This window comes from Bos indicus, chromosome 5, assembly GCF_029378745.1.
Source record: "Bos indicus isolate NIAB-ARS_2022 breed Sahiwal x Tharparkar chromosome 5, NIAB-ARS_B.indTharparkar_mat_pri_1.0, whole genome shotgun sequence".
Taxonomy (NCBI): domain Eukaryota; kingdom Metazoa; phylum Chordata; class Mammalia; order Artiodactyla; family Bovidae; genus Bos; species Bos indicus.
The window spans coordinates 32,386,963-32,413,525 of record NC_091764.1 but is presented as its reverse complement, the minus strand read 5'-3'; the positions used below and the strand labels follow the sequence as shown (position 1 = coordinate 32,413,525).

Here is a 26,563-nt window from a genome sequence, read left to right as displayed (position 1 = left end):
CTGGAACAGGCCTGTAGACCTACTTCCTGTGACCATTCTTCATAGGGTATAGCATAGTAAAGTAAAAAGAGGTGGGGCTTGAGAGCAGAACACTCTTGATCCAGTTCTGACCTTACCACTATGGCTAGGGCAGTCAGCCTCCCAGACTCAGCCTAAAATGGAAATAACAGCTGCTTCCCACCTAGGGAAGTGCCAGGTAAGTGGTAAACTGCTCCACTCTAGAAGAGGTTCTTAAAGGCAAGGGACCACCTTCTACCCCTTCTCCCTCTAGACCTTCCTAGCGTTACCGAGAGGAATTTGTGTGGTGGGTCCGGCTGCTCGTCGCTCAAGAGCCAATAAACAGGCCAGGTTGGTGCAAAGGACAGTTTGCTTTATTTCAGATGCTGGCAACTGGGGGTTGGGCAAGGGGAAGGTTGTAGACGTCTGTCCAAAGGCCGACTGCCCCCCTGCCACTGCCCCCAACAAGCAGGGGGTGAGAGCTTTTATAGACAGGGTGGGGTGGGGGGCTGTGTGCAGAAAAAGCACAGTCATCTCTAAGAGTCATCTTTAAATTGGTCATCAGTGGTCTGCAGACCAGCATCATCTTGATTGTTTTAGGTACAGTTAATCTTCAGTTCCGGGGTCAGTTTGTTCCCATGTCTTTGCGGTCAGTTCTTAGAATTATGGCAGCTCATAACCTGGGTACAGTCTGGTCATCATGGAGTTACCTTCTACACCTGGGGTTTTGGTATATATAAGACAGCTCACAGGATGTGGCTCAGAATATTATCTATAGCCCTTGAGAAAGAACTAAAGGTCCTTGACTATGCTTAAGGACTACATTATTATTATTTAGGTTCCTTTGATTGTTTTCCTTTGTTTCAGCATTTCTCACTTCTCTGATTAAACTTATTTTTTGACTCAAGTTTTCCGCAGGCAAAAGGCTGGCAGAGGACATGGGGGACAGGGCAAAGACCATACAGTCCTGCTCCGTTTCACTAGAACTGGATCTGGAATCTTGGAGGGCAGGGCCTATTATTCCTCTTTATCTGAACAACACACGCACCAGTGCTCTGCACACTGAAATCTCTGAGCTAGAATAAACACAGAATCCTTAAATTAAACGGGTTGTGTGCCCCTTAAATCTGCCCGTGGCCATTGTCTGCAGCACCCTCTCTCTACACTCTAGTGAGTCCCCAAATCTCTTTGGAAAGTATATGGAACAAGGCAATGGCATATCTGGTTCCGGTCTGTATTTTTAACATCAAGCAAATTTTTTCTGGACTTTCTTAGTGGTTCAGCAGTAAAGAACCCACCTGCAATGCAGGAGATGTGTGTTCCATCCCTGGGTCCGGAAGATCCCCTGGAGAAGGAAATGGCAATCCGCTCCAGTATTCTTGCCTGGAAAATCCCATAGACAGGGAAGCCTGGTGGGCTACAGTCTATGGGGTCACAGAGTCAAACAGGACTTAGTGACTAAACAACAACAGTAAGTTGTCTCCACTGTGTGAATTAACAAAGGGCACAGGATGAAGAAAGACCATGAAGAACTCTGCCAACTTTAAGAGCTCACTTTTCTCATGTGCAAGGCTTTTCAGGACCACAGCCACTCGATGCATGACTCCTCTCAGCCTGTGGGGCCAGGGGTACGTGATGCACATGGAGAAACTGAGGAGCTGGGAGGGCAGGGATCTCTGGTTGGTCCCACTCCGCTCCCCACCCCACCCCCCTACCACCAAGAGCCCCAGTGAGCTCATGTCTGCAGTAACCTCACTGCTCGTAACCAGATACTCTGATAACCTTGGAAGCCAGGCACAGGTGAGAAGTGATGGGTGGCTCTTCAGGAATGTGCTGCCCAATTAAAACAGCCACCCGGATGGCCATGGCAGATGCTGAGACTACTCCCCCAGGCGGTGCAGGCCAGGCTCCAGGTGAGGTCATTCCGCAGGCATTTATTGAGGGCCTACCACACACTGGGCTTCGAGCTGGGTGCTGGGGAGACAAGGAGGAATAGGAGGGTACAGTCTGTCCCAGACAACTGTGGGAAAGCCTCAGGGGTTCTGCTGGTTAAACCCCCAGACCCCCTTTCTATTCCCCAGCAACCTGAGCACCTGTTTTCCTCACATGGGCCCAAGCCCTTAAGCCTGTCTCCCTTCCTTTACGAAGCATCCACAGCCCTCAGTCTTCCCCTGGCCTTCTCTTCTGCTACCTTCCTCACCCTCCCTGCTCCTGGGACAGCCTGGACTCCCTCTGCAGTGTCCGTCCATAGTGCGGACATTAGGCTCACTGCCCCTTGCCCTTGGCAGGCTTCCAGCGAAGCCACGAAGTGAGGCCCCGTGTAACTGAAGGATGGACGCATTCCCCAGATGCCCCAGGTGAATTCCCTGTGAAAAGGGGTCTTCAGATAGGAAAACTGAACTTGGAAGATGGGCTTCAGACAGGCAAGGGGGCTCCCTCTCTCTAAAGGCGTGTGACCTGAGGGCAGATGTTACAAGACGATAGAAGCCTAAGGGTGGCCTACGTGGTGTTTGGGTAAAGCAGTCAGACTGCCTTGCGAAAATCGAGGCTTTCCTCTCAACTAACTCCATGTCTGTATCTATTTAGACTGAACCCCACTATGAGAAAGACACACACACACACACACACACCACAATTTGTAGATGTGGGGGTGGTTATTTTTCTCACGTAATGAAAAGTCAGAAGGAAGGTAGTCCAAATGTCATCAGCCACCTGAGCTCTTTTAATCCCTCTACGCAGCCTTCCTTAGCACACACTTCTTCCCTCATGGGCAGAAGATGGCTGCCCCATCTCCAACATCAAGTCCTAACTCCAAACAGGAAGAATAAGGTCAAAGGACCAGTTGAATCTTCATCCCTTATAAGGCGTTTTCTGGAAGTCCCACGCATCTCATTGACTCAAACTGTGTCACATGGCAAGTAAGGTGGGGAAATGTATTTTTCACTGAACATACTGCTACCTCCAACGAAATCAGAATTGTGTAAACAAGGAATGTAAACTGGTATAGAGCTTGGAAGGAGAGAAGTGAAGAACAATTTCATGAAGGAAAGGTATGGGCCAGAAATGGAAAAAGAGCAATGGCTCCTTGTTGCTTCTGACAAATAATCTTTGCTTGACCAAACTTTAGTCAGGTTCCTGAATCTTTTCCAGGTCCATCTGTGCACTTATTATAAAATCCAGTTTTAACATGAACCCTGATAAATCAGGGCTTCCTTCATAGCTCAGTCAGTTAAGAATCTGCCTGAAATGCAGAAGACATGGGTTCAATTCCCGGGTTAGGAAGATCCTCTGAAGAAGGAAATGGCAACCCACTCCAGTACTCTTGCCTGGAGAATCCCATGGACAGAGGAGCCTAGCAGGCTACAGTCCATGGGGTTGCAAGAGTCAGACACGACTTAGCGACTAAACCACCACCATCTGATAAATCACCTTAGCAGGAATCCCAGGCCCTCAAAATCGGATCATCTTCGGATGATCATCGGAATCTGATTGGATTCCTTGTCCTCCTCCAACCCCCAGGTGATGTCTAATCACCATGGCCTGTCTTTAGCAAGAATCCTGTTTGGTCTGTTTGTCCAGGATTCCCCTTACCCATGATGCTGTCTCTTAGTAATTTTCCATCCACTGACCCTCACCTGCTTCTTGGCTCTAGGTTCCCACTTGCCCTGCTGTATTGAGACTTGAGCCCAATCTCTCTGCCCCACGGCAAGACCCCATTGGTAGCAGCAGTCCTACACCTATCACTGCATCCCCCCTTGAATAAAGTCTGCCTGTCTTCAGTGTGTCCCTCAGTTTTCTTCTTTAACATTTCTCACTCTAAGTGTTCTGTGGGCTGACTGTGACCAGCAGTTGGCAGGTGGCTAGAGAGCAGCAGGGACATCAGCCTTCCTCACAAGAGGAGGCTAGAGGGGTGGAGGTGGCACGGGGCTCACAGGTCGCTATTTTCACTCCCCATTGCAGGGCACGCCCCCAGTTCAGAAGCTCTCCTCTCCCCAGCATCATCTTTATAATTTCATGTGGTTAACGTCTGCTTCAGAGAAGGAAATGGCAACCCACTCCAGTATTCTTGCCTGGAGAATCCCAGGGACAGAGGAGCGTGGTGGGCTGCTGTCTACGGGGTCGCACAGAGTCGGACACGACTGAAGCGGCTTAGCAGCAGCAGCAGCAGTGTCTGCTTCTGTGGCAGGTGAAGCTCAATCAGGCAGTCTGTACAGAGAAACTCGCCCTTTAAAAAGTGTCCTCTAACCCCTCATGCGCATGGTGTGTGTGTGTGTGTGTGTGTGTGTGTGTGTGTGTGTGTGTGTGTGTGTGTGTGTGTGTGTGTGTGTGTGTGTGTCTGTCTGTCTGTCTGTCTGTCTGTCTGTCTTTAGGGCTGGGGACGCCCTGAAGCAGGTTGAGGGCAGGTTCTGTGATGCATCTTTCTACTCTCAGCATCTTCACAACTCCTGTACTCAAAGACTAGCTGAGAATGGTTTTGGCTGCCAGCGCTTTCCGCCTCCCTCCTCATCGGGAACCTTCACTGGAACCTTTCCCCGTGTTTCTGGGGGACCGCGGAGCCCCTCCACTGGTCCGCCAGCTTCAAGCCCCGAGAGGCGCTGCTCCCCGCCCCGCCCCCCTCTCCTCTCTCTGCTGCCCCCTATCGGCGCCGCCAGCTGGGCTGCGAAGGGCGCACGCGCGCTCACCCCGGCGTCCCCGAGCCGGCTTGCGCACCGAGTGCATGCGCACCGAGTGCGTGCAGTTCTAAACACTCGAGAGGCAGGTAAACCCGCAGTATCCGGCGGGTGGCAGGGGGTTCCGGCCCGGAGAGGAGCTGCCGGGAGTTCGTGTCCTGCAGGTCTGGGGTCTTCGGTGTTCGCTCCCGCCTGGGCGACTCTGGTGGGCTCGGAGCGCGCTTTTTGACAAGGGGCGTGAACTGAGCCCGCCTCCTGGAGCTGGGGGCGGAAGAGAGTGGGGACTGTCTGAGGCCTGTTGTTAATTTGGGGCTTGTTGTTTGTCCGGGAAGGTTTTTTTTCTAAAGAGACACAGAGTTTGCAAGTAGCAGACAGGAGGGGTGAGCCTGGACCTCGTGGGAGCTGGGGTGCCCCGATTCCCAGGACGATGAGGAGCTGGGCAGACTGGCGAATGCGGTCCCTGTTTCCTCAGGCCGTGTGTCGAGAGTCGGTGGTGGGTTAGGGAGCTGTGGTAGAAAATGAGGGGCCTGGTAGAAATTGTGCAGGTGTTCGGGATCACACTCGGGAGGGGAATTTGGTCATTTTTGTGTGCACTCACTTGCCTCTTTGCATCCTAGGACATGACACAAGGCGCACATCCTGGCCATGGGGTCCCGTCATTCCACCTATGCTCACCGGCCTTTCAGCAAGAGAAGGAAAGCAGATGACACTGAGGATTCTCTGGCCGAACGGGAGCAGCAGGAGGCTATTGCTCAGTTCCCGTATGTGGAATTCACCGGGCGAGATAGCATTACCTGTCTCACGTGTCAGGGGACAGGCTACATTCCAGGTGAGTCTTTGGTGATCATGGTAAAAGATGATTCCCCAAGGAGAATGCCAGGATACCCACAAAACTTCTCCTTTCTCCCAGACTGAACTTTTTTCCTTGCAGCAGTACCATGGTCACAGACCATGCCCTGAGCAGGAGCCAGCTCAGCTGGATTGATAAACTTGGGCAGGTTCCCCAGCTTCTCTGGGTTTCCTGATATTTGATAGCCTTACTTTTCTTCACTTTCACTCTTCTATTTGTTGTTTTCTTGGGTTGGAACACGTGATTTGCTCTACATTCTGCAGTTTGACGTACATTTCTTCATTGCTGACACTCAGGGCCTGGCATGGCTTTGTGAGGGAGGAGGAGCAGACACCATCTTGGAAGCTTCTATTCAAGGAAGCAGATAGTGAATCATTAACAACCTAAGGTCTAAAAAAAAAAAAAAAAAAAAAATCAAGTCGGGGGAGAAAAACATGCCCAGGACTGGAGCCTGGATTGGGTACAGAATTATCTATCACTAAGTTGGCTCTCAAAAAGTCTTAGCAGTTTAGATGGAGGGTCACAGAGGTTTAAAGCTGATAAAAACCTTAGAAATCATTCAATCCAAAGCCTTCATATTATAGATGAGGACACAGTGGCCTAGAGAGGTAATGACTTACCTAAGGCCAGGCAGCGGTTCGTAACCATGCCTCAGCTCAAGGCCATGCAGTAAAGCCCGAACAAGGTCTGAGATTTCTTCTTCTTCTTAGTATTTATTTGTTTGGTTGCTCTGGGTCTCAGTTGCGGCCTGCAGCATCTTTAATTGTGGCATGTGGAATCTCGTTCCCTGACCAGGGACAGAACCCGGGCCCCCTGCATTGGGAGCACCCAGTCTAAGTCACTGAGCCATCAGGGAAGTCCCCAGATCCTAGATTTCTCAGCTTCCATGTCAGAGCTCTGGCAGCACTGATAGACGTAATTTGTAGCGCTCTCTACAGATTTATTTGTTTCTTGTTCATGAGACCCAAACTGGTATCTTGGAAACAAATAATCCCGGACAAGTATATGTTGTGGCAGGCTCCTGTGTATGTGAAGGAAAGTACTGTCACACGTGGGATTTATTTTACCAAGATTGTCAATTGTTTCTTTTCTAGAGCAAGTTAATGAGTTGGTGGCTTTGATCCCTCACAGCGATCAGCGGTTGCGTCCTCAGAGAACGTGAGTCATCTGAGTCTCGCCTGTTAATGCCTACAGCCGTCCCTAGTCCTTTTTTCTGTGTATGAATGCCAGTTCACTTTTTGAAACGGTTATCTGTTCTTGTAAAATTCCCCACTTCCTTTAATACTTTTTGCTTAAGCAAGATGTGTCTGCCCTCCTCGCAATCTGGGGAAGGAAACGTGAAGCTAGAAACACTCTGAGGGCCGAGGCTCAAGCGAAGGAGCTGAATTGGGAGGAATTGCAGAAGAGGGTGTCCTGGCAGGGGAAGAGATGTTTGTGTCCACACAGCTCCTCTCATCAGCTTCTTTTCCCAGATTGCAGACAGCATTCAGAGGGCTTTGAAAGGCTTCTCCCGCTCTACACCTTCTTGCTTGGTTTGCGATTCCTGGCCCTGTGCACTTGCTTGTTTCTCCCTTCCTCATTCCTGGTTTTGCGTTTTATCTCGATTTACTGGACCTTGGTATCTGACTCCTGGGCTTGGTTGTATGCTTTGTCATTTGCAGGAAGCAGTATGTCCTCCTCTCTATCCTGCTCTGCCTCCTGGCGTCTGGTTTGGTGGTTTTCTTCCTGTTTCCACATTCAGTCCTCGTGGATGACGATGGCATCAAAGTGGTGAAAGTCACATTTGATGAGCAGAGGTCCCTTGTCATCCTCGCCATCACGGTAAGATGAGGGCCGCCCTTCCTGGGTCGTGCACCTGCAAGTCTTGTACCCAGGACACTTATCGTGTTTCCTCACTTGCACTGACGCAGGCCACCCTGAAAATTAGAAATTCCAACTTCTACTCCGTGGCAGTGACCAGCCTGTCCAGCGAGGTTCAGTACATGAACACCGTGGTTGGGTCGTACACGACGACTAACATCTCCCTCATTCCGCCTCGGAGCGAGCACTTGGTATGCCTGCCTTTAGGAGCCTGGCCCCACTGGGCTGTGAAACGCCGTGGCCTCGCTCCTTTCCTCTCCCTCTCCTCATTTCTACTGGTAGGAACTAGCCGATGAGGAAGAGCTGACAAGCTCTGTAATTATGAAATATTAGGGGAAAAAATCAGCTAAGAATTAAGTGTTACGGAAGCAAGAATTTGTAGGAGAAAACAGTTCACCAACAATCAAGAAGAGGCCTTAGGATAATCTGGGGCCCATTGACCTCTCAAAAGGGAGGAGGTGGGAAGTTTTGTTAGAGGCTCATGGTCTTAGGATTAGTGACAACATGGGGGAAATATTTTATATGTGATAGAAGAATGCTCTCAGGTTCTTGGGTTGCTAGTAATAGAACTGTTCTGTGTCAAGCTTGCCTGGCCACAGACTGACTCTGGTGTCTTGTTTTCAGGTGAATTTTACCGCGAAGGCCGAGATGGGAGGACCATATTCCTATGTGTAGTAAGGACAGTGTTCTCTATATGTGTGCATTTTATGGGATGAAAGGGGTTCAGAGTTGAGCTCAATTGAGGGGAGCTGGTCCTGCCTAAAGTTCCAGCCTTTTAGCCTGTGGGTTTGCTATCTTGAGATTTTTTGGAAGGATATGGTATTTGATATGTGACTCAAGTGCTCAGATTTCTGAAAAGAGAACATTAGGCCACTAGAAACATTTCCAAACTCGAGCATTTTGTGATGGGCATTAAACACAAAACAAAACAAAAACCAAGAAGATAGTGATGTGGGAGGATGGAAAGACACTGTGGGGACCTGGAACCAGTGAACCGGGACAGTGCTTGGGCCAGGAGGGCGGGTGTCGGGTAGGGGAAGCACCCAGATGGGGCTGAGTGCTCCTCAGTTTGACAGGGCAACTCAGCATTCCTGCTGACTCACCTGAACTGACCATCCCTCTGTTGTTTGGCAGCTTCTTCTGCACGCTACCCTATATTGGAGTGCACAACGTAGTGGTCTTCGTTCGGTATGTTGCTCATTTCCTTGTGCCCAGGGCCTAGACTGGCAGGCCACGTGAGCTGGCCAGCCTTGCTCGCGAGAGCCTGTGGGACCCACAAGGCAAAGAGGTTATGCTGGATGCACTGTAGGCACAGTCACGGCAGAGCCTTGCTGTCCTTGAGATGCGGTGTCCAAGTCCTGGTCACCAGGCACCAGACTCAAAGGAAGCAGTTAGATAAAGAATTTTCTCCATAAAACGGGGTCCAGTTGTGTGATCGCTTTGGAATCCTCATGGGACTAGTAAAGACGGGAAAAGCTTTCTCAAGGCCTAAGCCCAGGGCATCCAGCCAGACTTACTTTCTAACCACACAAATTACCACATGTCATGGACCTGTAGGGTTATTTTTAGAACCATGACAATTAAATTTGCAAGTGACAAGAGTCTGCTGCAGACATTTGAAATATGAGGGTTTAGAGCAGGGTTTTTTAGCCTTGGCACTGTTGACATTTTGGGCCAGACAGTTCTTTGTTGTGAGGGGCCTTTCTGTGCATTGTAGGATGCTTGACAGCATCCCCGGCCCTTACCTGCGAGGGGCTTATCTCCTCCCCCGCTCAGCTGTAACAACCCCAGATGTCTAGACACTGCCAGAAGTTCCCTGTGGGGTAAAAATGTCCCCAGCTGAGAACCACTTATTTAGAAGGTCATCTCAGGGCACAGTGTCTCTGGGGATATGAAAAGATCCTCTGACTTCCTGGTTGTGTAACCATGAAGACATGCGTCTGAGACCTGTGTGTTATCGCCTGAGCTTGCAAGAATTTATTTGGGCAATCTCTCTTACTTAATTTATCTCAGAAACAGAATTAATTCTCCTCAGTTTTCTTTTCCCTAGAACTTCGGTGAAGATTTCCTACATTGGCCACGTGACCCAGAGCTCCTTGGAGACACATCACTATGTGGATTGTGGAGTAAATTCCACAGCAGTTTAGAAACTGCTCTCGGTTCTTCCATGGCAGCACCTGTCAGAAGAGACACAGCTTCTCTTCCCAGGACCTGAGCCCTGTACCTGCCCCAAGTGGTAGAACCAGAGGAGAAATTGGTTCTCTCAATCCCCAGCCACTTGGGAGGAAAAGCCCTTCCCTACCACCAGTGACCTTTCTCAGAACCAGCAGGATCACTGCCTAGCACCTAGCCGACGCCAAGCAAATAGTAGGCACTCGAAGAAGGTTTGATGAGTTTGACTGAGATCTTTTCAGCTGTTTGGGGGCAGGGGTGGTGTGATACATTGAAATCCTACCAGGGTTCTAGGTTATCAGATGATACAATGTTACAGAATTAGGGCTGTCAGTGTAGCTGCAGAAGGGCCTCCTCACAGAAGCAGCAGCAGGGAGGGAGCATTTGAATACATTGAAGAAAGCACACAACATTCAACATGTGAAAGTTTTTCATGTTTCCAAATGCCTAGGAACTTTATTTAAAAAAAGAAAAACAACTCTTTTTTTTTTTTTCCTGTAGAAAGTTAAAATTGTTTTTACTAAGAGTCTATGTGGGGTGTAATTTACCCTCCATCCATTGGCTGGAACATGGATTGGGGAATTTGGTAAAAAAAAAAAAATAAACCCTGCTTTTGATTGATCTGTGTCTCCTCTGATTTCCTGGATGTCTCAAGTGGGCACCTCTAGGGGACCGTAGAACAGTTGCCTGCGCAGTGGATCAGCACAGGATGGGAAGGGAAGAGAAGCCCTGATGGGAAGGAAAAGCAGCCTCCTGCCAGGGAAGCCTCACTCTTGTCGGTCAGCCTCTGGTGATGACAGGCTGTGTTAGTGCTGTTTTAGTGCCCCCTGCAGGTTTGGAGAGGTAGCGCAGTGGCACCTGGGAAATGAGAAGCTGCTGCTCTGAGGAGGAATAGCAGTAGCAGTGTTAGTCGCTCAGTCGTGTCCCACTCTTTGCGACCCCATGGACCATCCCCCACCAGGCTCCTCTGTCCATGGGATTCTCCAGGCAAGAATACTGGAGTGGTTGCCATTTCCTTCTCCAGAGGATCTTCCAACCCAGGGATCGAACCTGGGTCTCCTGCTCTGCAGGCAGATTCTTTACCGTGTGAGGAGGAGTAGCTTGCTGATTAAGAGGTCGTGGTGTGAAGTTGCAAGTGTCTTGAACGTCTCCACGCTCTTGGCCACTGCAGAGCAGGCTCCAGCCCCAGGATGGCAGGGCATCTGGGGGAAGCTTGAGTAGTTCATTTCAGAGCTCCACTAAGATAGGCTCCGGCTCCTTCACGTGCTCTGGTGCTTCAGGAAATACCTAACAGCAGTAGGTGGTGGCTGGGGGTCTGTTTTTTTTGCCCCCATTCCCGTAGCTTGATTTTCAGTATTACTGAGTCTTCAGACTGAGGCTAAATTTCCTGGCTGGCTGGCTGATTCTGACCATGACTGTGTAACCCAAAAGCTGAGTTTCCCTGTTAACCTGAATCCTTTAACGGTCTGTATGTACATGATGGTGATGACTGTTCTCTGTGTAAATGATGAAACATGATTTGTATGGAGGCACAAGTGCACCAGTTTTGAGAACATGCCCTAAATACTTGAAGATGTTCATATTGCTTCATTTTTTCTTTTTCCATTTTCCAAACAGCCTCCAGCATATTTTTCATGTGATTCTCAAAAAGCTACTATTGGTACTTCAGTTTTGAGTAACATTTTGTGACTGTGTGCCTCAGTAGCATTTCTTGCACCTCAACATTGTCTTTAAATGCAGGTATAATATTCAAATGAGAGCAGTTACATTTTTAAACATAAAGGAATAAGTCTGATATGCAGATAACACCACCCTTATGGCAGAAAGTGAAGAGGAACTAAAAAGCCTCTTGATGAAAGTGAAAGAGGAGAGTGAAAAAGTTGGCCTAAAGCTCAGCATTCAGAAAACAAAGATCATAGCATCTGGTCCCATCACTTCATGGGAAATAGATGGGGAAACAGTGGAAACTGTCAGACTTTATCTTTTTGGGCTCCAAAATCACTGCAGATGGTGACCGCAGCCATGAAATTAAAAGACACTTACTCCTTGGAAGAAAAGGTACAGCATATTGAAAAGCAGAGACATTACTTTGCCAACAAAGGTCCGTCTAGTCAAGGCTATGGTTTTTCCAGTGGTCATGTATGGATGCTAGAGTTGGACTGTGAAGAAAGCTGAGCGCCGAAGAATTGATGCTTTTGAGCTGTGGTGTTGGAGAAGACTCTTGAGAGTCCCTTGGACTGCAAGGAGATCCAACCAGTCCATTCTAAAGGAGATCAGTCCTGGGTGTTCACTGGAAGGACTGATGCTAAAGCTGAAACTCCAGTACTTTGGCCACCTGATGCAAAGAGTTAACTCATTGGAAAAGACTCTGATGCTGGGAGGGATTGGGGGCAGGAGGAAAAGGGAACGACAGAGGATGAGATGGCTAGATGGCATCACCGACTCGATGGATATGAGTTTGGGTGAACTCTGGGAGTTGGTGATGGACAGGGAGGCCTGGCATGCTGTGATTCATGGGGTCGCAAAGAGTTGGACACGACTGAGCGACTGAACTGAACTGAACTGAATGACGCTATAAACTGTCATGTCTGTTTACATCCTCAGTATCCCATCCTGCACTGTAGGATGCTCTGAGTAGTTGGGTCATGCTCTCTGTTAATACTTAAACAAATGCATGTAGAATTTGCTCTCAGTAACGCCAAAATAGAGGAAGTGGTTGGCTCAGCTGTCATTGCCATCACCTTTATACTGGATTGAGACTTGGGAGGAATGCATTTCTTTTTAAAATTTTGTTAAAATATAGTTGATTTACTATTTGTGTTAATTTCTGCTGTGCAGCAAAGTGATTCAGTTATACATATATATATATATATATATTCTTTTTCATATTCTTTCCCATTATGTTTTACCACAGGATATTGACTTTAGTTCCCTGTGCTATGCCATAGAACCTTATTGTTTATCCATCCTGTATATAATTGTTTGCACCTAATCCAATTGTTCCTTCCCCCTCCTTCCCTCCTCCTTGTCAGCAGCAAGTCTGTTTTCTACGACTGTGAGTCTTTTCTTCTGTTTTGTAAGTATGTTCTTTTGTGTTGTACGTTAGACTCCACATATAAGTGATATATGGTATTTGTCTTTCTGACTGACTTCATTTAATTTCTGGGTCCCTCCGTGTTGCTGCAAATGGCATGATTTTGTTCTTTTTTATGGCTGAGTAATATCACCATGTATTCCGTGTGAGCTATACACACACACACACACACACACACACGTACACACGCACACTTTCTTTATCCATTGGTCTGTTGGTGCGCATGTAGGTCGTTTCCATGTCCTGGCTGCTGTGAATAATGCTGCTGTGAACACAGGGGTGCGTGTGTCTTTTGGAGTTACAGTTTCGTCTGGCCGTTTGCCCAGGAGTGGGATTGCTGGATCACATGGCTACTCTATTTCCATGTTTTTTGAAGAACTTGCATAATGTCTTCCATAGTGGCTATACCAATTTACATTCCCACCAACAGTGTAGGAGGGTTCCCTTTGCTCCACACCCTCTTCCACATTGATTATTTGTAGACTTGTTGATTAACGGTGGCCATTCTGACCACTGTGAGGTGGTACCTCTTTGTAGTTTTGATTTATATTTCTCTAATATGATGTTTAGTATCTTTTCATGTGTTTATTGGCCACACGTATGTCTTCTTTGGAGAAGTGTCTATTTAGGTCTTTTGCCTATTTTTCCAGTTGGGTTGTTTTTTGTTGTTATTTAATTGTATGAGCTGTTTGTGTATTTTGGAACTTAAGCCCTTGTCAGTTTCATCATTTGCAAGTATTTTCTCTCAGTCCATAAGTTGTCTTTTTGTTTTGTTTATGGTTTCCTTTGCTATGCAAACGCTTATAGGTTTGATTAGGTCCCAAACCACAAGAACACTATTTACAATTATATGCCAACAATACCAGGTCCCTTACAGGCTACAGTATACCTCCACTATCTGTTCTGCAACACTCGTTACCCCAAAGTAGGATCCCTGAGACCTCTAAGTCAACTGTCCTGCTAGGGTTTCTAGCCCCAGATGTGAAACAAATTGTTGAAAGAATCAGTCTGTTTGTAAAAGTTCTACATGAATCTAGGGGTCCTAAATATTTCTCTGGGCAAAAATAATCCTCATTCTTTGCCTTTTAAAGTAAGACCCTTCACCACCTCAAGTTTCATTCTGTTTCTTCTCTTCTTTAGAAGAGGAAACTATTTTAGAAGTTTGTCTGTGACGTACCCTGGCTCTTGAGTAAGTCTTCACTGGAGTCAGTCTCCTGGGTTCCACGCAGTGCCAAAAACTAAAGCCCTTTGAAGCTGGACACTTTGTTAGAGATGAGGAAGCTCCAGAAAGGGACAGTAACCTGACTGAGGACTACAGCTAGTCAGCCAGGTCTGTCCACCCAGTCCTGCTGGGGTCAAAATGTTATCAGAGGTTATTGTGCCTGGAGAGACCTGCCTTTCCTGGGGGCATCAGGGGTCATGGGAATCGGTGGCAAGCCTCTGGCCCCGTTTAAGACAAGGCAGTGGTTATACTGCATTGCAGCACTGCCACCCAGGGTGGCTTTGATCTGACCACAGATGCAGGGCTTTCTGTCCTGCTGCTTCTCTTCCCTTCTGGGCCATTCATCAGTTACCTATGCAGCAGTTGCCGTTTTATCTAGGTTTTAACTGGGTCCCCGGGAAATGGGTGGGCTGCGAGAGATCAGCTTGATATCCTGGTGCACATGGGACTCCTCTTACCAGGGTCTGAGCTGATGGTCGGATCTACTGAGCCATTGTAGAGTAAGTAGCCACTCCACCATGGCCAGTGAAGTGAGCCAAGGGGCAGGATGGGCTTTGAGTGTGGCTGACAGGTTGGAACCAAACTCAACTATCAGCTCCACCTGTGGTCTGAGGAAGTTTTTGTAAGCACCTGTGCACCTCTCCACACTGCCCCCATTAGCTCTTTTGGTATTTAGAAGTGTTATTTAAATTATGAGAGAGCTCTTCTAATTCTGTTTGTATTGTACTCTTTTAGTTTGTCATCCACCAGCCCCCTCTAGTGGAAAAGGTGTCCACTTCCTCATTTTTTGCCCCACATACACAAATCTGAAAAGCAAGAAGTAGAAGGCTGTCCATTCATAAGCCCACAGTTAAGACATCTGTGGAAGCTTCAAGTGCCAGCCCAGGAAGTGAAGAATAGGGGCCAGGAAAAAGGAATAAGGGGTGAGAGTTTAGCCCTAACACTTCTCTTTGAACTGAAGTCTTAGGGAAAGACAGATAAGTAGGTCAGCAAGATTGTCTGATTATGTGCACTTATCATGGGCCTCTGTGGATTTACTCCTCTCCCCACATCGTGCACCCCCTCCTGCATCTCTGATCTCTCCCCAGTAGCAGGATGCAGCCCGTCCCCCACAATCCCCATCTGAGCTCAGAGCGCATCTCTCCTCTTGCACTAATCCGCCCTGGAGGTGTGCCCGGGTTTATGCTCAAGAACAAGCCCCCCCACCTCTGCCTCGGGCCTCCCTTCCCAAACCTTGAGTCTCTGTTTCTTGTTCACCCCTGGGCTCCACTCGGTGCCAGGGGCTACAAAAAGGCAAGTTTGTGTGAGGTGGCTAGACCAGGCAGTGTGGCTTCAGTCAAGAGAAGGCCTGAGGACAGCCGTTTTGTCCTGCCCACAGAATCCAGGACTCGTGGAAAATAAAGAATAAAGCACAAAGCACAAGCCAGTATGTACTTTCCAATAATTTTTTTGTTTTTAATATCAATTGACGTTTTAAAAAATACAGAGGTGTTTGACACAGAATAGCACCATTGTGTAGGACACACACAGTCCCTGCGCCCGGCACCTGCAGGGGCCTCTTGCCTGGGCTGGGGGGTAGTCACTCAGGGGGCGTTTGACTCACTCCAGTTAGTTTCCTGTCTCTGCCTTGACCCAAAGGTCTTACAGGAAGACAATAAATAAATAGAACACCGAGATTTGATTTTGCAGTCTGCCCAGTTCAGGTCTCTTAGAGAGGGGAGCAAAGTCCGAACTGTGAGAGGGTGGGATGAATGGGCGTCAGGTCAGGTCAGCCATTCAGTGCAGAGTCCTAGAGTGACTGGGATTGGAAAGTACTTGGGTCCTTTGGGTTTGCAATGGATTGTGTTGGTTCTGGGTTCGGGTTTTTACAAGAAGCAGACAGGCCCTATGTCCACACCGAATTCCTGCTCGGGCCCTCCTATGTCCATGGGTGCAATGTCAATGATGGGCAGACGGGAGGTCTTCTGTGACCGGTACTCGATCATAGTCTTGCCCCACTTACCGGTGTGTTTCTAGGGGAGAGCAAGAGGAGAGTCAGTGGATGCCTTGTGATCAGGAAAGCCAAGCATCACAGAACACCAAGCGCAGAACACCCTGGGGGGCTCTAATTCTCTTTTGGATTGACCTCCACCTCGACTCCAGACTCTAGTTCTCAGCAGCAGGGCCTCCCCCGCCCCCCACCCTTCTCCTTCCCATCCCCTACATGAGCACCCCACCTGCAAGGGCAGAGGCCCCCACACTATGCATGACTGTTCCTATAAGTCACTGGACACACTGAGCCGAGGGAGGGGAGGAGACAGAACCGACAAGCTCCCCTCCCCCAGCTGTCGCTGGTGTGTCGTCCCTGCACAGCTCCTTACACGTGTGCCCCTTTAGGACCATGACCCCGCTGTGGGCCAGCCCTCAGCCTGCTCCAGCCTGAGCCCTGGGCCCCAGGAAGGTCTCTCTCTCTCTCTTTGGTGGCCCAGCCTGCCGAACTCACCGTGCAGCCATCCTTCAGAACGGTATATGTGAACCTGCTGTTGCCCTCAGCCCGGATCTCCACGTCGTTGGAGCCCTGGATGAGCAGAGCCTTCTTGAGGTTGCCAGCAGCTTCGTCCAGGTAGGCAATGCTGTTCTTGCAGTGGTAGGTGATGTTCTGAGAGCCCTCGGTGGACAGCAGGCGCAGGAAGGTCATCTGGACGTTGGCGGTGTTGGGAGCCAGGTTGTCATCTCCATAGCTGAACTGTGAGGATGCAGAGCAGCAGCATGAGGCCTGGGGATGGGGGCTGCCAGTGGACGGGGGAGGAGCAGCTGATGGTGGTTGGGGAGGGGTCACTGGGAAGACATTTTTGCTTCCAGGAAGTGGATGGAGCAGGCCTCCGAGGACCTCTTCCTCCACCTCCACCTCTAAATGAGGGGGAAAAAATCCTATCTCTCCTCCTTCCTTCCTCTTAAGCCCCCTCCCTCACCCAGAACTGGTGGGAATGTGAGCAAGGTGCTGAAAACTCCCCAGAAGAAAGCAGAGGGAGGTTCTGAGGCGCCGCCCATGGCCTAGAGCAAGCGGGGGACTCACGTGGAAGCCACCGTTGATGGTTTCTCCAAACCAGATGTGTTTCTTGTCCTTGCTCTTGCTGCTCCACCAGTTCTTCTTGGGGACGCTGGCCGGGTTGGGGTAGACGCAGGTCTCGCCAGTCTCCATGTTGCAGAAAACCTTCATGGCATCCAGGGTGCAGCCCTGGTTGGGGTCGATCCAGTAGTCTCCTGCAGCGGGGAGGCAACACCCCATCGGGGCTCAGACAGGCACAGACCCACGCCCCCGAGAGGGCCAGGCCTGCCTGGAGTGACTGACAGGCCTATAGGGACACCCAGCGGGAGAGGAGCAGGGTGTGAGGGCCACATGCAGCCAAAGGGAGGGGAGAAGGAGGGAGCGGGCGAGGGGAACATCCAGGCTAAACAGGGGTGCGAGCAGAAGAGCAGGCTTAGGGCCAGCCTGTGGATGGAACTTGACCCTGACGTCACTTCCGCCGTGTGGTCACGGCAGGACAGGGCCAAGGCTGCAGTTTCTCTGCTGTGAGATGTGGGGTGCAGGGGGACACCCATGCTAGACCCTTCCAGGTCGGACTCTGCTCCTGTGTTCTGAGCGGGGCTGGGCCCAGGGGGCTGACTGCCTGCTCTCTGTGGTGGGGGTCCTCACCGCTCTTCCACTCAGGGTGGCAGAGTTTCAGGTCTCGGCAGGTGCGAGCTGGGTTCTTGCGGGAGCCCTCGGGGCTGCGGAGGCTCTCGATCTGGTTGTTGAGGGACTTGAGTGTGGCGTCCACCTCGGCATCATGCTGTCTCAGGTTGCCGGCTGCCTCGTCGGCCCGCATGTACTGCAGAGGATCGGGGCCTTTCTCTCTCTGGCCAAGGCCAGCAAAGGCGGACATGTCGATGCCAGGGCCGGGGGGGCCAGGAGGGCCAGGGGGTCCAGGGTTTCCAGGAGGACCCTGCAGCAGGAAACAGAGAAATCAGCCAGGAATGACAGGGATGCCGCCCTTCCTGTGTCCATCCGCACCTTCTAGAATGTACCATCAATAGAATGTCTTTTTCCCAGTCCCATGAGGTTGGGAATGTGGGTGTACGTGCAATGGGACAGGACCAAGAAAACCACAGAATGCGCCTTATTCTTTCATTAGCTCCTCTCTTCGGTTTCCCGTGGACCCTCTGAACCTCTGGGGGCTCCCAGATAAAGGGTGCTGTCACATTAGCTGCAGGCGGACACCCCGAAAGAAGCCCCTAGCGTCAGAAAGCTCCAGCCTCCCGGTGCTGGAAAGGCCCCACGCAGCGGGCCGGGGTCTGCACACTCACAGCAGGGCCAGTCTCGCCGGAACGTCCACGGGGCCCAGGAGGTCCAATGGGGCCAGGGATTCCGTTAGCACCATCTTTGCCAGAGGGACCGACGGGACCAGGAGGACCCTGCAGGCCAGGAGAGAGGCAGGCGGTGAGGAAAGAGCCTCAGCAAAGGGAAGGCTGGGGAGGAGCTGGTGTTGGGGAGGGGCCCTCCTAGCACTAGCCATGCTGTTTCCGATTTTCCTCACTTCTCAGTCACGGAACCCCACGCTGGCCCGTGTGTGGCCAAGAACCAGCAGGGTGGCCTCACAGCTTTCCTACCCTTCTACAAGCCTCTCTGTAAACCCTTGTTCCCAGGGGGGCCATTTGACAGCCGAGAGCCACTCGTATATTCATCCTGGGGTCTCAGGTTCTTCTCTGGCCACATTCTCACCAAGCTGGTCCCACCTCCACTGCCCAGTGAGGCCCCCTGAGGCCAAGGCTTCCCCGGGAGCAGCCACACTCCCCTCCTCCTCAGACACCTGCCCAGAGCCCCGGCCCCACCCCTAGGGAGGGCTCACTCCCTCTCACTCACTCTGGGGCCGGAAGGACCTGCAGGACCGGAAGCACCCTGGTCTCCAGAAGGACCCTGTGCGGAAGGAAGAGGCCAAGGTCAGAGGTCAGCACAGACAGGCCCCAGGCTGGGAGGCCTTCGAGAATAGGTATATACATTGGGAGCTGGCTGGGACATGTATCTGCTCCCCGACCCCCAGCCCCATGGCCCTTCCACGTGCTCCTCCCTCCAACCTGGAGGCGGTCCAGGCCTGGACATTTCTTGGGATCATCCCAAGTCGCTTCAGCAGCCTGGGAAACTCAAGGGGTCCCTGCAGAGAGGGAGGCCCTGGGGAGCCAAGCACAGATAGCAGCACTCACAGGGGGGCCGGGCAGACCCTGCAGACCAGTGAAGCCACGGTGTCCCTTCAGTCCCCTCTCGCCAGCCTCTCCAGTTTCTCCTTTGTCACCTCGGGGGCCTTGAGGGCCCTGGGAACGAGACACACAGACACAGGTTGGGTCAGCTCAGCCCAGAGCAAGAGCCCTCTGCCGGCTTCACCTGAGCCAAGGAGCCCCAGGTCCCTGCGGACACCCCCCCCAACCCCCGAGCCTGCCCGTCAGGACCCAGCACAGGGCACTCAGATACTCACTGGCATTCCCCGGGCTCCAGCAGGTCCTGCAGGTCCCATGGGACCTTGTGCGCCCTGTGGGGTAAGTGGCGGGCAGCGTCAGAGAGCAGTCGAGGCAGGGATGGCCCACTGCTGCGTCTGCCCACGGGCTGGGCACCGAGGCAGCTGCTTCACAACCCAGACCCAGGGTTGTTCCCAGGGCCTGGGGCAGGGGAGGGCGGGAGGTGGAGAGGAGCTCCCTGCCCACCCGGCCACCCTCCTGCACCATGGCTTTTACTGAATCAAGGTACTCACAGCTTCTCCTCGGTCTCCCTGCTTGCCAATTGGGCCAGCGGGGCCAGGAGAGCCAGGGGGCCCAGGGGCTCCAGGAGCACCCACGGCACCGGTCTCTCCACGGTCACCCTGTCAGGAGAGAGGTCCCAGGCTCAGAGAGGAATTTCCAGAGGAGGCAAGGAGGGATGTGGCTCTGACCCTGACCCTGCCAGGCCGATGAAGTGTCCTTCCCACCCCACCGCACGAGACACTCACTTTGACTCCAGCTGCGCCATCTCTGCCAGGGGGGCCGTCAGCACCGGGGCTTCCCTGTGCAAAGGGGAGCAGACGCCATCAGAGCTGCCCCCACCCCTGTCCAGCCAAGGCTTTCCCAGCTAGCTTCTTCCTGCCGCCCTTCCGTGCACCCAGCTCTTAGTCTCCCTGGCCTTCTCTCTCCCATCACGACCCTCCCATCGCATCTGGGCACTTGGGCTTGGCCTGCCCTGTCACCCGCCTCCTCCAGGGCTCCCCTGTCCCCACAGTGAGACCCACTGCTCACCTCACGTCCAGGCTCACCAGCAGGACCAGTCAGGCCAGGAGGACCCACAGGGCCAGGGGGACCTCGGTCTCCAGATGCTCCAGGGGCTCCCTGCTTGCCAGGCTCACCCTGGGGGCAGCGACAAGGAGGGTGAGTGTGCGCTCCAAGGTCCCTCTCAGCCCTTCCGGGAAGACGGCTGACCGTGGGTCAGTTCCAAGGGTGCGGAGCAGGTGGCTGGGCCACCGAGGACAGCCAGTGAAGACCCTCCACCTGAGCCAGGCTGGGCCGGCTAGCCAGGAGGAAGGGGCGTCCCCACTTACCGAGGGGCCGGGGAGGCCGGGGAATCCTCGCTCACCACGCTGTCCAGGCAGACCAACGATGCCCCTCTGACCAGCCAGACCCTGAGGACCTGGAGGACCATCGGGACCCTGAGCGGGGAGAGGAAGGAGGTGAGAACTTGAGAAGTGACACGCAGCCGCCGCCCGTCTGTGCTGCGGCCAGCTGCCCACTGTGGGGGTCAGGTCAGTGCTTCTCCTGCCCTGCAGGGCACCTTCTGCAGCACCCCTGCTCCCGGCAGCCCCACAGCCCTGTTCCCCCCAACTCTAGGCTCTGGGAGCCCATGCCCTTTGCACCCCTTCCTCAGGGACCTTGGCCCTGGGGTGGGACTTACAGAAGGACCATCATCTCCAGGCTCTCCCTTCTCGCCAGGGGGTCCAGCAGGACCTTGGAGGCCAGGGTCACCAGCTCGGCCAGGGGGCCCACTGTCGCCTCGAGCACCTTTAGGACCATCTTTTCCAGAAGGACCAGGAGGACCAGGGGGTCCAGGGTTGCCCTAGGAGAAGCAAAACACAGGAAGTGAGAATTTCTCTCACCCTTCCCCGTCCCTCCAGGCTGCCACAACCCTCTGGGGGCTTCCTCCACAGTAAGGGCAGCTTGGCCCCCTTGGTCCGCCTCTTTCATCTTCGCTCCGCGTGAGCTCTGGACAGCCAGCCTGGCTTCCCCAGCCGCTGCACATTCTCCCTGTTCCGACTCTCCTGCGTCCTTCCCTGTGGCCTCTCTCCCGCCACCCATCCTCAAGGAACTGCTCCAATCTCGATCCCCCCAGCCCTAAGCCTCTGTGCCCACCGCCCTGCACTTGACAGCGTTGGTGAGCCCGCTGACTTATCGTCTCTCCTCCCTCTGCTGTGAGCTCCCCAAGGGCAAGATGCAGACCATCTCATAAAGCACAGTGTGTTCAAGAAATGCGTGTCCACGGTGAAGCAGAGCCAGAAGCCCATGGCCAGCAAAAGGGCACAGCCCCTGCTTCCAGCTGTCCACGCGGAGAACAGGTCTCCACGGTCAGTTAACTGCTCCTCCCAGGTGTGGGCCTGGGCACAAGATGTGCATGGGGTTGGGCCAGACTCTGTGACCCCTGCCTGTGCCTCCTGCTAGGGGTAAGGTAGAAACCAGCCGGGGTGGCACTCACATTGGAGCCTGGGGGTCCGACGCGGCCAGCTGCTCCGGGGAATCCGGTGGCTCCCTATGTGAGGAGAGGGGAGACTCAGCACTTTGGACCCTCAGGAGGCCCCAGAATCAAAGGTGGGGGGGTGGTCTCACAGGCTGGAGTGGAAAAGGGCAAGGGGCTGCAGAGCAGCCAGGGGCGTTAGAGAGGGAGACAGGGCCCCTGGGGTGTGGCCACTGCCTCTTGCTGCCTCTGCAGGGGAGGATTGGACTGGGGCATTCAGACTTTAGGGGCGTCCTCTCTCCCACATGGCTATGGGATGGGTGGGGGCAAAGGTGGGTGAGAAGGAAGGAGGTGGGGTGCAGCCTCTGTGAGGCCAGGATGGGTGTGAGAGAAGCTACCACGCTCCTCCTGCCTCACTCACCGGGGGCCCTTGAGCACCTCGGGCTCCTTTAGGACCGGTCACACCAGTAGGACCCTGAGGAGGAAGAGGGAGACAGTGAGGCCCAGTCGTCCTGACCACAGACTCCTGAGAGCCGGGACCACAAAGATGGAGCTTTGTCAGCATGAACATCCCAGCCTGGGAAGCTATCACAGGCGGGCCTGCTACCCCGACCAATAGAAGACTCATGTTCCAGTAGACCTTGGGAGGAGAAGCCCATTAGGCGTCCTCAGAGCCCAACCAGGGTCTCCCAGGAGGCTGGCTGCTCTGTCCTGAGCCACAAGCGGTACCTGCGTTCCCTCCCCCAGCCCCCACCACGCACCCACACCCGTGACAACAAAAGCCAGGGTAGCGTAGCTCCTTGAACCTTCATCCCTGAGTACAAACTCCTCCTTCCTGCAGCCTCCCCAGGCCGCCCCGCCGCCCTTGGCCTGCCCAGGCCCCTCCCCCTGCGCCCAGCCTCCCTGTCCTGTGGGGTCAGCTCCCAGGGGAGCTCAGTTTTACCCACCTGAGGCCCAGGAGCTCCAGAGGGGCCCTGAGGACCGGGGGCACCAGCGTCACCTTTCTGGCCGGCTTCTCCTTGTTCACCTTTGGCACCAGGCTGGCCATCAGCACCCTGGCTCGGGAAGGAGGAAGCCAGTGAGTGGGGGGAACAGCTCCTCCCAAAGGGCCGGAGACTGTGTGTGTGTGTGTCCACCCCGGGTCTGAGCGCCTGCTCTGAGGTTGGGACTGTCACACTGGTGTGGAGGGAAAGGAGACATTCCCCTCCTCTTTAAGCCCTGTCCCTCCCTCCTCTCCTCCCTCCCCCGCAAGCTGACCAGAGTAGAAGGTGTGGCAGGGAGGTGGACAGAGATACTCACAGGGGGACCGGCGAATCCAGCAGGTCCAGGGGGGCCTGTCTCTCCACGTTCACCCTGTGAGGAAAGGGGCGCGGAGGCTCAGCTGCCTGCCCGTTCAGCTCCTCCTGGGGGCCCAGAGCCCACCCTGGCCCAGCCTACTGCACAGTAACCCCCGAGAAAAGGGGTCAGGGAGCTCCATCCTAAACAAACCAAGCCAGGCCAGAAGGCCTCCTGTGGCCAGAGGGTCTGGGGACCTGAAGGCCCTCCACCATGATCACATCATGGACAGGGGTGCGTCCCTTCTCCCTTTCATTTCTCATCTCTCCTCCCATCCCCAGGCCCGAACTGCAGGGAGGGAGCCACACCCCTGCAGGGCCAGGCTCCGGGCAGATACTCACCGGGGCACCTCGAGCACCAGCAGTTCCAGCAGGACCAGGGGGTCCAACTTCTCCCTAAGGTTGGGGAGGGGGGTGGGGACAAAAGCCAGAGATGAGGGGTGTGGGTTCAGAGGGGGCCCCTCCAGAGCAAAGTGCACCCAGGAAGCAGCCCTGACGGCAGGTGGGGGCTCCGGTCTCCCCAGCGACCCAAAGCCTGTTTTCTCATTGCTTCAGCCACACCTGCATCCTCCTCAGGGCATCGAGAAAGACACCCGTGCCCCACCCCTCTGCTTCCCTCAATGGCGCGCACCGCCAGGACTCTGCTGCTAAGAAGGCCCCCACCCTCACTCCTTACAGCAGTTGGAGAGGAGGAGGGTGACAGCTGTTGATGGAGGGGAGGAGAGAGAGCAGTCTTTGGTAGGAGGTGAGAAGGAGATCTGATGGGGGCAGAGTGAAGAAAGGGGTCCATGACTCACCTTCTCACCGTTGGCTCCGGCTGGGCCAGGGGGGCCAATGGGGCCAGTCAGACCCTGGGAAGAGAAGGCCGAGTGAGGGGCCGGGAGAGGCAGCCAGGGACGCGGTGCCCAGCAGGGAGCCTGGGGCGCCCACATCCAGGGGCCCTTGGTGTATCCTTCCATGGCCCCCAGAACGCCCTCTCACCCCAGGGTCCCAGTGTTGACAGGGAAGTCCCTGCAGATGCCCAACCCACACAACTGAACATGGGGCCAGGGACCACGCTCACACACGGCCCCTCTGTCCCTGAGTGCATGGGATCCCTGCATCCGTCCCCATCCCAACCCCAGGGAGCCTGCCACCAGCATCCACTTACTCGTCCACCGTCCTTCCCGGGGGCGCCCTCGGGGCCTTTCTCACCAACATCACCCTGTGGAATACAGAAAACGGGCCACCTCAGGGAGGCACTCCAAGATCCGCTTTGCCAGCACAGTGTCCTCCCTGAATGGGCTCCAGGCGGGGCTCAGAGCCTGGCCAAGAGGGGTTTGCTGTGGTCTCAGGGTGGGTGACGAGCAGTAAGAGAAGTGAGATGGAGGGATGTGTCAGCGGATGATGTCACTAAAGGTCAAACAGAGAGCCATAGAGGAGCCTCCAAGTTCTTCAAGGGGGTGACTGGGTACTGTGGGGAGCAGGAGGGAGTTGCGGGGAGGCCTGCTCAGCCCGGTACTCACCCTGTCTCCCTTGGGTCCGGCGATACCAGCTGCTCCCCTCTCACCGGGCATGCCCTGCAGACCTGGAGGGCCCTGAGCCCCAGGGGGGCCAGCTGGGCCAGCTGCGCCCTGTTGGGGAGAGGCCTCTGTGATGGGCAGCTCCTCCTCTGGGCGCCCCAAGCCCCCTTTCCTCCCCTTCTTCCTCTGCCTAGACCCCTTTGGGTCTCACCCTCCATCCCTCCCGCCTTCCACCTTCATCCCCCAAGCCCTGTCCCCTTCCACCCAGAGGACCACACCCATCTCACTTACTTTGGGACCATCAGTGCCAGGAGTGCCGGGGAGACCGCGGGCCCCCTGGAGGCCCTGGGAACCGGGGGAGCCACGTTCTCCTGGGAAACCTCGTTCACCCTGGAGTGGAGACACCACGGAACAGTCAGGCAGAGGCCGGAAGAGGACAGAGAGCCAGGGAGAAGCAGGGAGATAGGAGCGGAGCTGGCTTGGGGGGCACGGTGGTGGGGCAGGACCTGGGGCTGCGGTTCTGCTGGGACAGGCAGGCAGAACCGCTCAGAGAAGCCACTTGGGAATGGCCAACAGGACACTCACCCTGGGACCCACGAGGCCGGGAGCTCCAGCTTCACCAGGAACACCCTGAAGATCAAAGAAGAATGTAAGAGAGCAAGGTTTTTCTGCCCTGGAGCGGAGCTCAGACTGTGGCGAGCTGGGCTGCGGGACCCAGACACTCTCTGCCTCACTGAGCTCCTTGTTCCCCCTCCCGCCCTTGCCTCCTGGGCATCAGAATAGACCTTCCCACCTAAACACGCTGCAGATTCACAGGACCCCATACTCACCTGGTCACCTGGTTTTCCACCTTCACCTGGGGGGCCGGGAGGGCCAGGAAGTCCCTAGAAGCCAAGGTGACTTAGTTAGGAAAGGAGTTAGGTTGCTGCCCTACCATCTGGGGAGGCCAGCACAGGGCAAAAGCTGGGGTGCAGGAAGACCCATCCCCTGGCCCCCACTGAGGGGGCGCTGCTGCCACCCCAGAGCCCTGGACAGAGAATAAATAGGAAGCTGGTCCAGCCGCCTACCTGGAACCCAGATGGCCCAGGAGCACCCTGCTCGCCTCGTTCACCAGCTGGTCCCTGCAGAGGAAGACAATGGTGAGCTGAGCCAGCTTCTGGAGAGCCTGGGTGCCACATCCAGGGTTAGAGGGGCCAGGGGGCACCCACGGCAGGCAACACCACCCTCACTGCCCACTGTTCTCCCACCAGTGAGTGACCCGCACCCCAGACCACCAGGCGGGGTCCACACTGCCTCTGCTCAGGCTGGGTCAGGGTGCTGGATCAGCCCAGATCCACATCTGTCAGCTCCATCACCCCCCACCCACCTCCGCCGCCCCAAGCCCCTGCCCACAGGCTACCTGGAGAGGCTGGGCGGGTACTTACAGCGGGTCCAGGGGGGCCTGCAGCACCTGTCTCACCATCTTTGCCAGGAAGACCCTAGTGGGGAGAGAGAGGGGCGCTATCATGATACACTCCTCCAGTTCTGCAGACCCCAGCACCGGGCGGGTGCACTACGTGGCCCAGAGTTTCCAGCCAATCCTCTGCCTGAACTCCATTTCTCCACCCTCCCTTCCCACCCCCCTCTTTTCCCTCAGTCCTCAGCATAAGAGCCTTCTCCACCTCCCTGGATGCTGTCAGCCACCAAAGTCTCCTGGGGTGGACTCCCACAGGGCCCAGAGCAGCACAGGCTCAGCCATGGGCATCATGCTGCAACCAGGGGTCCCAGGAGCATGCCACAGGGATGCTCCCTCCCCACAGGGAGCAACAAACACCCAGGGGTGGGCAGTGGGGAGGCACTTACTCTCAGACCAGGAGCACCAGGCAGTCCTTTCTCACCAGCTTTGCCAGGCTCACCCTGGAAGAAAGAGGGCAGGGCCATGAGGTGGAGGGCTTTGGTGGGAGTAGGGGTATGGCCGGGGGGGAGATCGGGGCGTGGGGCCACTGCCTGATGGACAGCAAAGGCTAAAGTCGAGGATCAGCGCCTCTCTTATGCTCAGAGGTGTGAGCTGATAGCGCTGACCCGGGGATCGGTGTCATGGCTGAGATGTTCTGAGGGCTCTAAAGAGCCCTGGGATTCCCCTGATCACAGGCACTCCTTGGGGTGTGGAGGTCCAAGCCA

At 54.2% G+C, this 26,563-nt stretch overlaps 2 protein-coding genes across 6 annotated transcripts in view; one reads left to right on the top strand and one right to left on the bottom strand.

Annotated features, from left to right (window-relative positions):
• Positions 1–4,665: 4,665 nt before the first annotated feature.
• On the top strand, positions 4,666–10,170 carry TMEM106C (transmembrane protein 106C). 4 transcript variants are annotated; one of them, XM_019960705.2, is made up of 8 exons: positions 4,666–4,752; positions 5,285–5,496; positions 6,612–6,675; positions 7,179–7,338; positions 7,428–7,568; positions 8,002–8,051; positions 8,512–8,565; positions 9,428–10,170. In XM_019960705.2, the coding sequence occupies exons 2-8, from the start codon at positions 5,313–5,315 to the stop codon at positions 9,522–9,524; spliced, it is 750 nt and encodes a 249-aa protein (XP_019816264.1). In that variant the 5' UTR covers positions 4,666–4,752; positions 5,285–5,312; the 3' UTR covers positions 9,525–10,170. The 4 variants fall into 4 exon arrangements, with proteins under 4 accessions (XP_019816264.1, XP_019816263.1, XP_019816266.1 ...); XM_019960704.2 differs by having other exon boundaries at positions 4,676–4,831; XM_019960707.2 differs by having other exon boundaries at positions 4,736–4,756.
• A 5,126-nt stretch (positions 10,171–15,296) lies between these two features.
• The window catches only part of COL2A1 (collagen type II alpha 1 chain), a 30,207-nt gene continuing 18,940 nt past the window's right edge, over positions 15,297–26,563 (bottom strand). For both annotated transcript variants that reach the window (XM_019960703.2, XM_070789207.1), the window contains 27 exons: positions 26,246–26,299; positions 25,828–25,881; positions 25,471–25,524; positions 25,234–25,287; positions 24,989–25,033; positions 24,695–24,793; positions 24,407–24,514; positions 24,052–24,105; positions 23,699–23,752; positions 23,244–23,297; positions 22,867–22,920; positions 22,515–22,622; positions 21,989–22,042; positions 21,589–21,642; positions 20,794–20,955; positions 20,444–20,551; positions 20,145–20,252; positions 19,862–19,915; positions 19,628–19,735; positions 19,355–19,408; positions 19,086–19,193; positions 18,748–18,801; positions 18,192–18,299; positions 17,542–17,830; positions 16,921–17,108; positions 16,348–16,590; positions 15,297–15,877 (listed from right to left, as the gene is read on the bottom strand). In XM_019960703.2, the coding sequence (XP_019816262.2) occupies positions 15,731–15,877; positions 16,348–16,590; positions 16,921–17,108; positions 17,542–17,830; positions 18,192–18,299; positions 18,748–18,801; positions 19,086–19,193; positions 19,355–19,408; positions 19,628–19,735; positions 19,862–19,915; positions 20,145–20,252; positions 20,444–20,551; positions 20,794–20,955; positions 21,589–21,642; positions 21,989–22,042; positions 22,515–22,622; positions 22,867–22,920; positions 23,244–23,297; positions 23,699–23,752; positions 24,052–24,105; positions 24,407–24,514; positions 24,695–24,793; positions 24,989–25,033; positions 25,234–25,287; positions 25,471–25,524; positions 25,828–25,881; positions 26,246–26,299 (2,631 nt within the window). In that variant the 3' untranslated portion in view covers positions 15,297–15,730. The remainder of the gene's footprint in view (positions 15,878–16,347; positions 16,591–16,920; positions 17,109–17,541; positions 17,831–18,191; positions 18,300–18,747; positions 18,802–19,085; positions 19,194–19,354; positions 19,409–19,627; positions 19,736–19,861; positions 19,916–20,144; positions 20,253–20,443; positions 20,552–20,793; positions 20,956–21,588; positions 21,643–21,988; positions 22,043–22,514; positions 22,623–22,866; positions 22,921–23,243; positions 23,298–23,698; positions 23,753–24,051; positions 24,106–24,406; positions 24,515–24,694; positions 24,794–24,988; positions 25,034–25,233; positions 25,288–25,470; positions 25,525–25,827; positions 25,882–26,245; positions 26,300–26,563) is intronic.

Excerpts from the sequence above, each read along its gene's own strand:
- TMEM106C (XM_019960705.2), top strand. The coding sequence starts at position 5,313 with ATGGGGTCCCGTCATTCCACCTATGCTCACCGGCCTTTCAGCAAGAGA. Across the intron at positions 7,339-7,427 it reads TTGTCATCCTCGCCATCACG|GCCACCCTGAAAATTAGAAA; the intron begins GTAAGATGAGGG and ends GCACTGACGCAG. Across the intron at positions 7,569-8,001 it reads CGCCTCGGAGCGAGCACTTG|GTGAATTTTACCGCGAAGGC; the intron begins GTATGCCTGCCT and ends TCTTGTTTTCAG.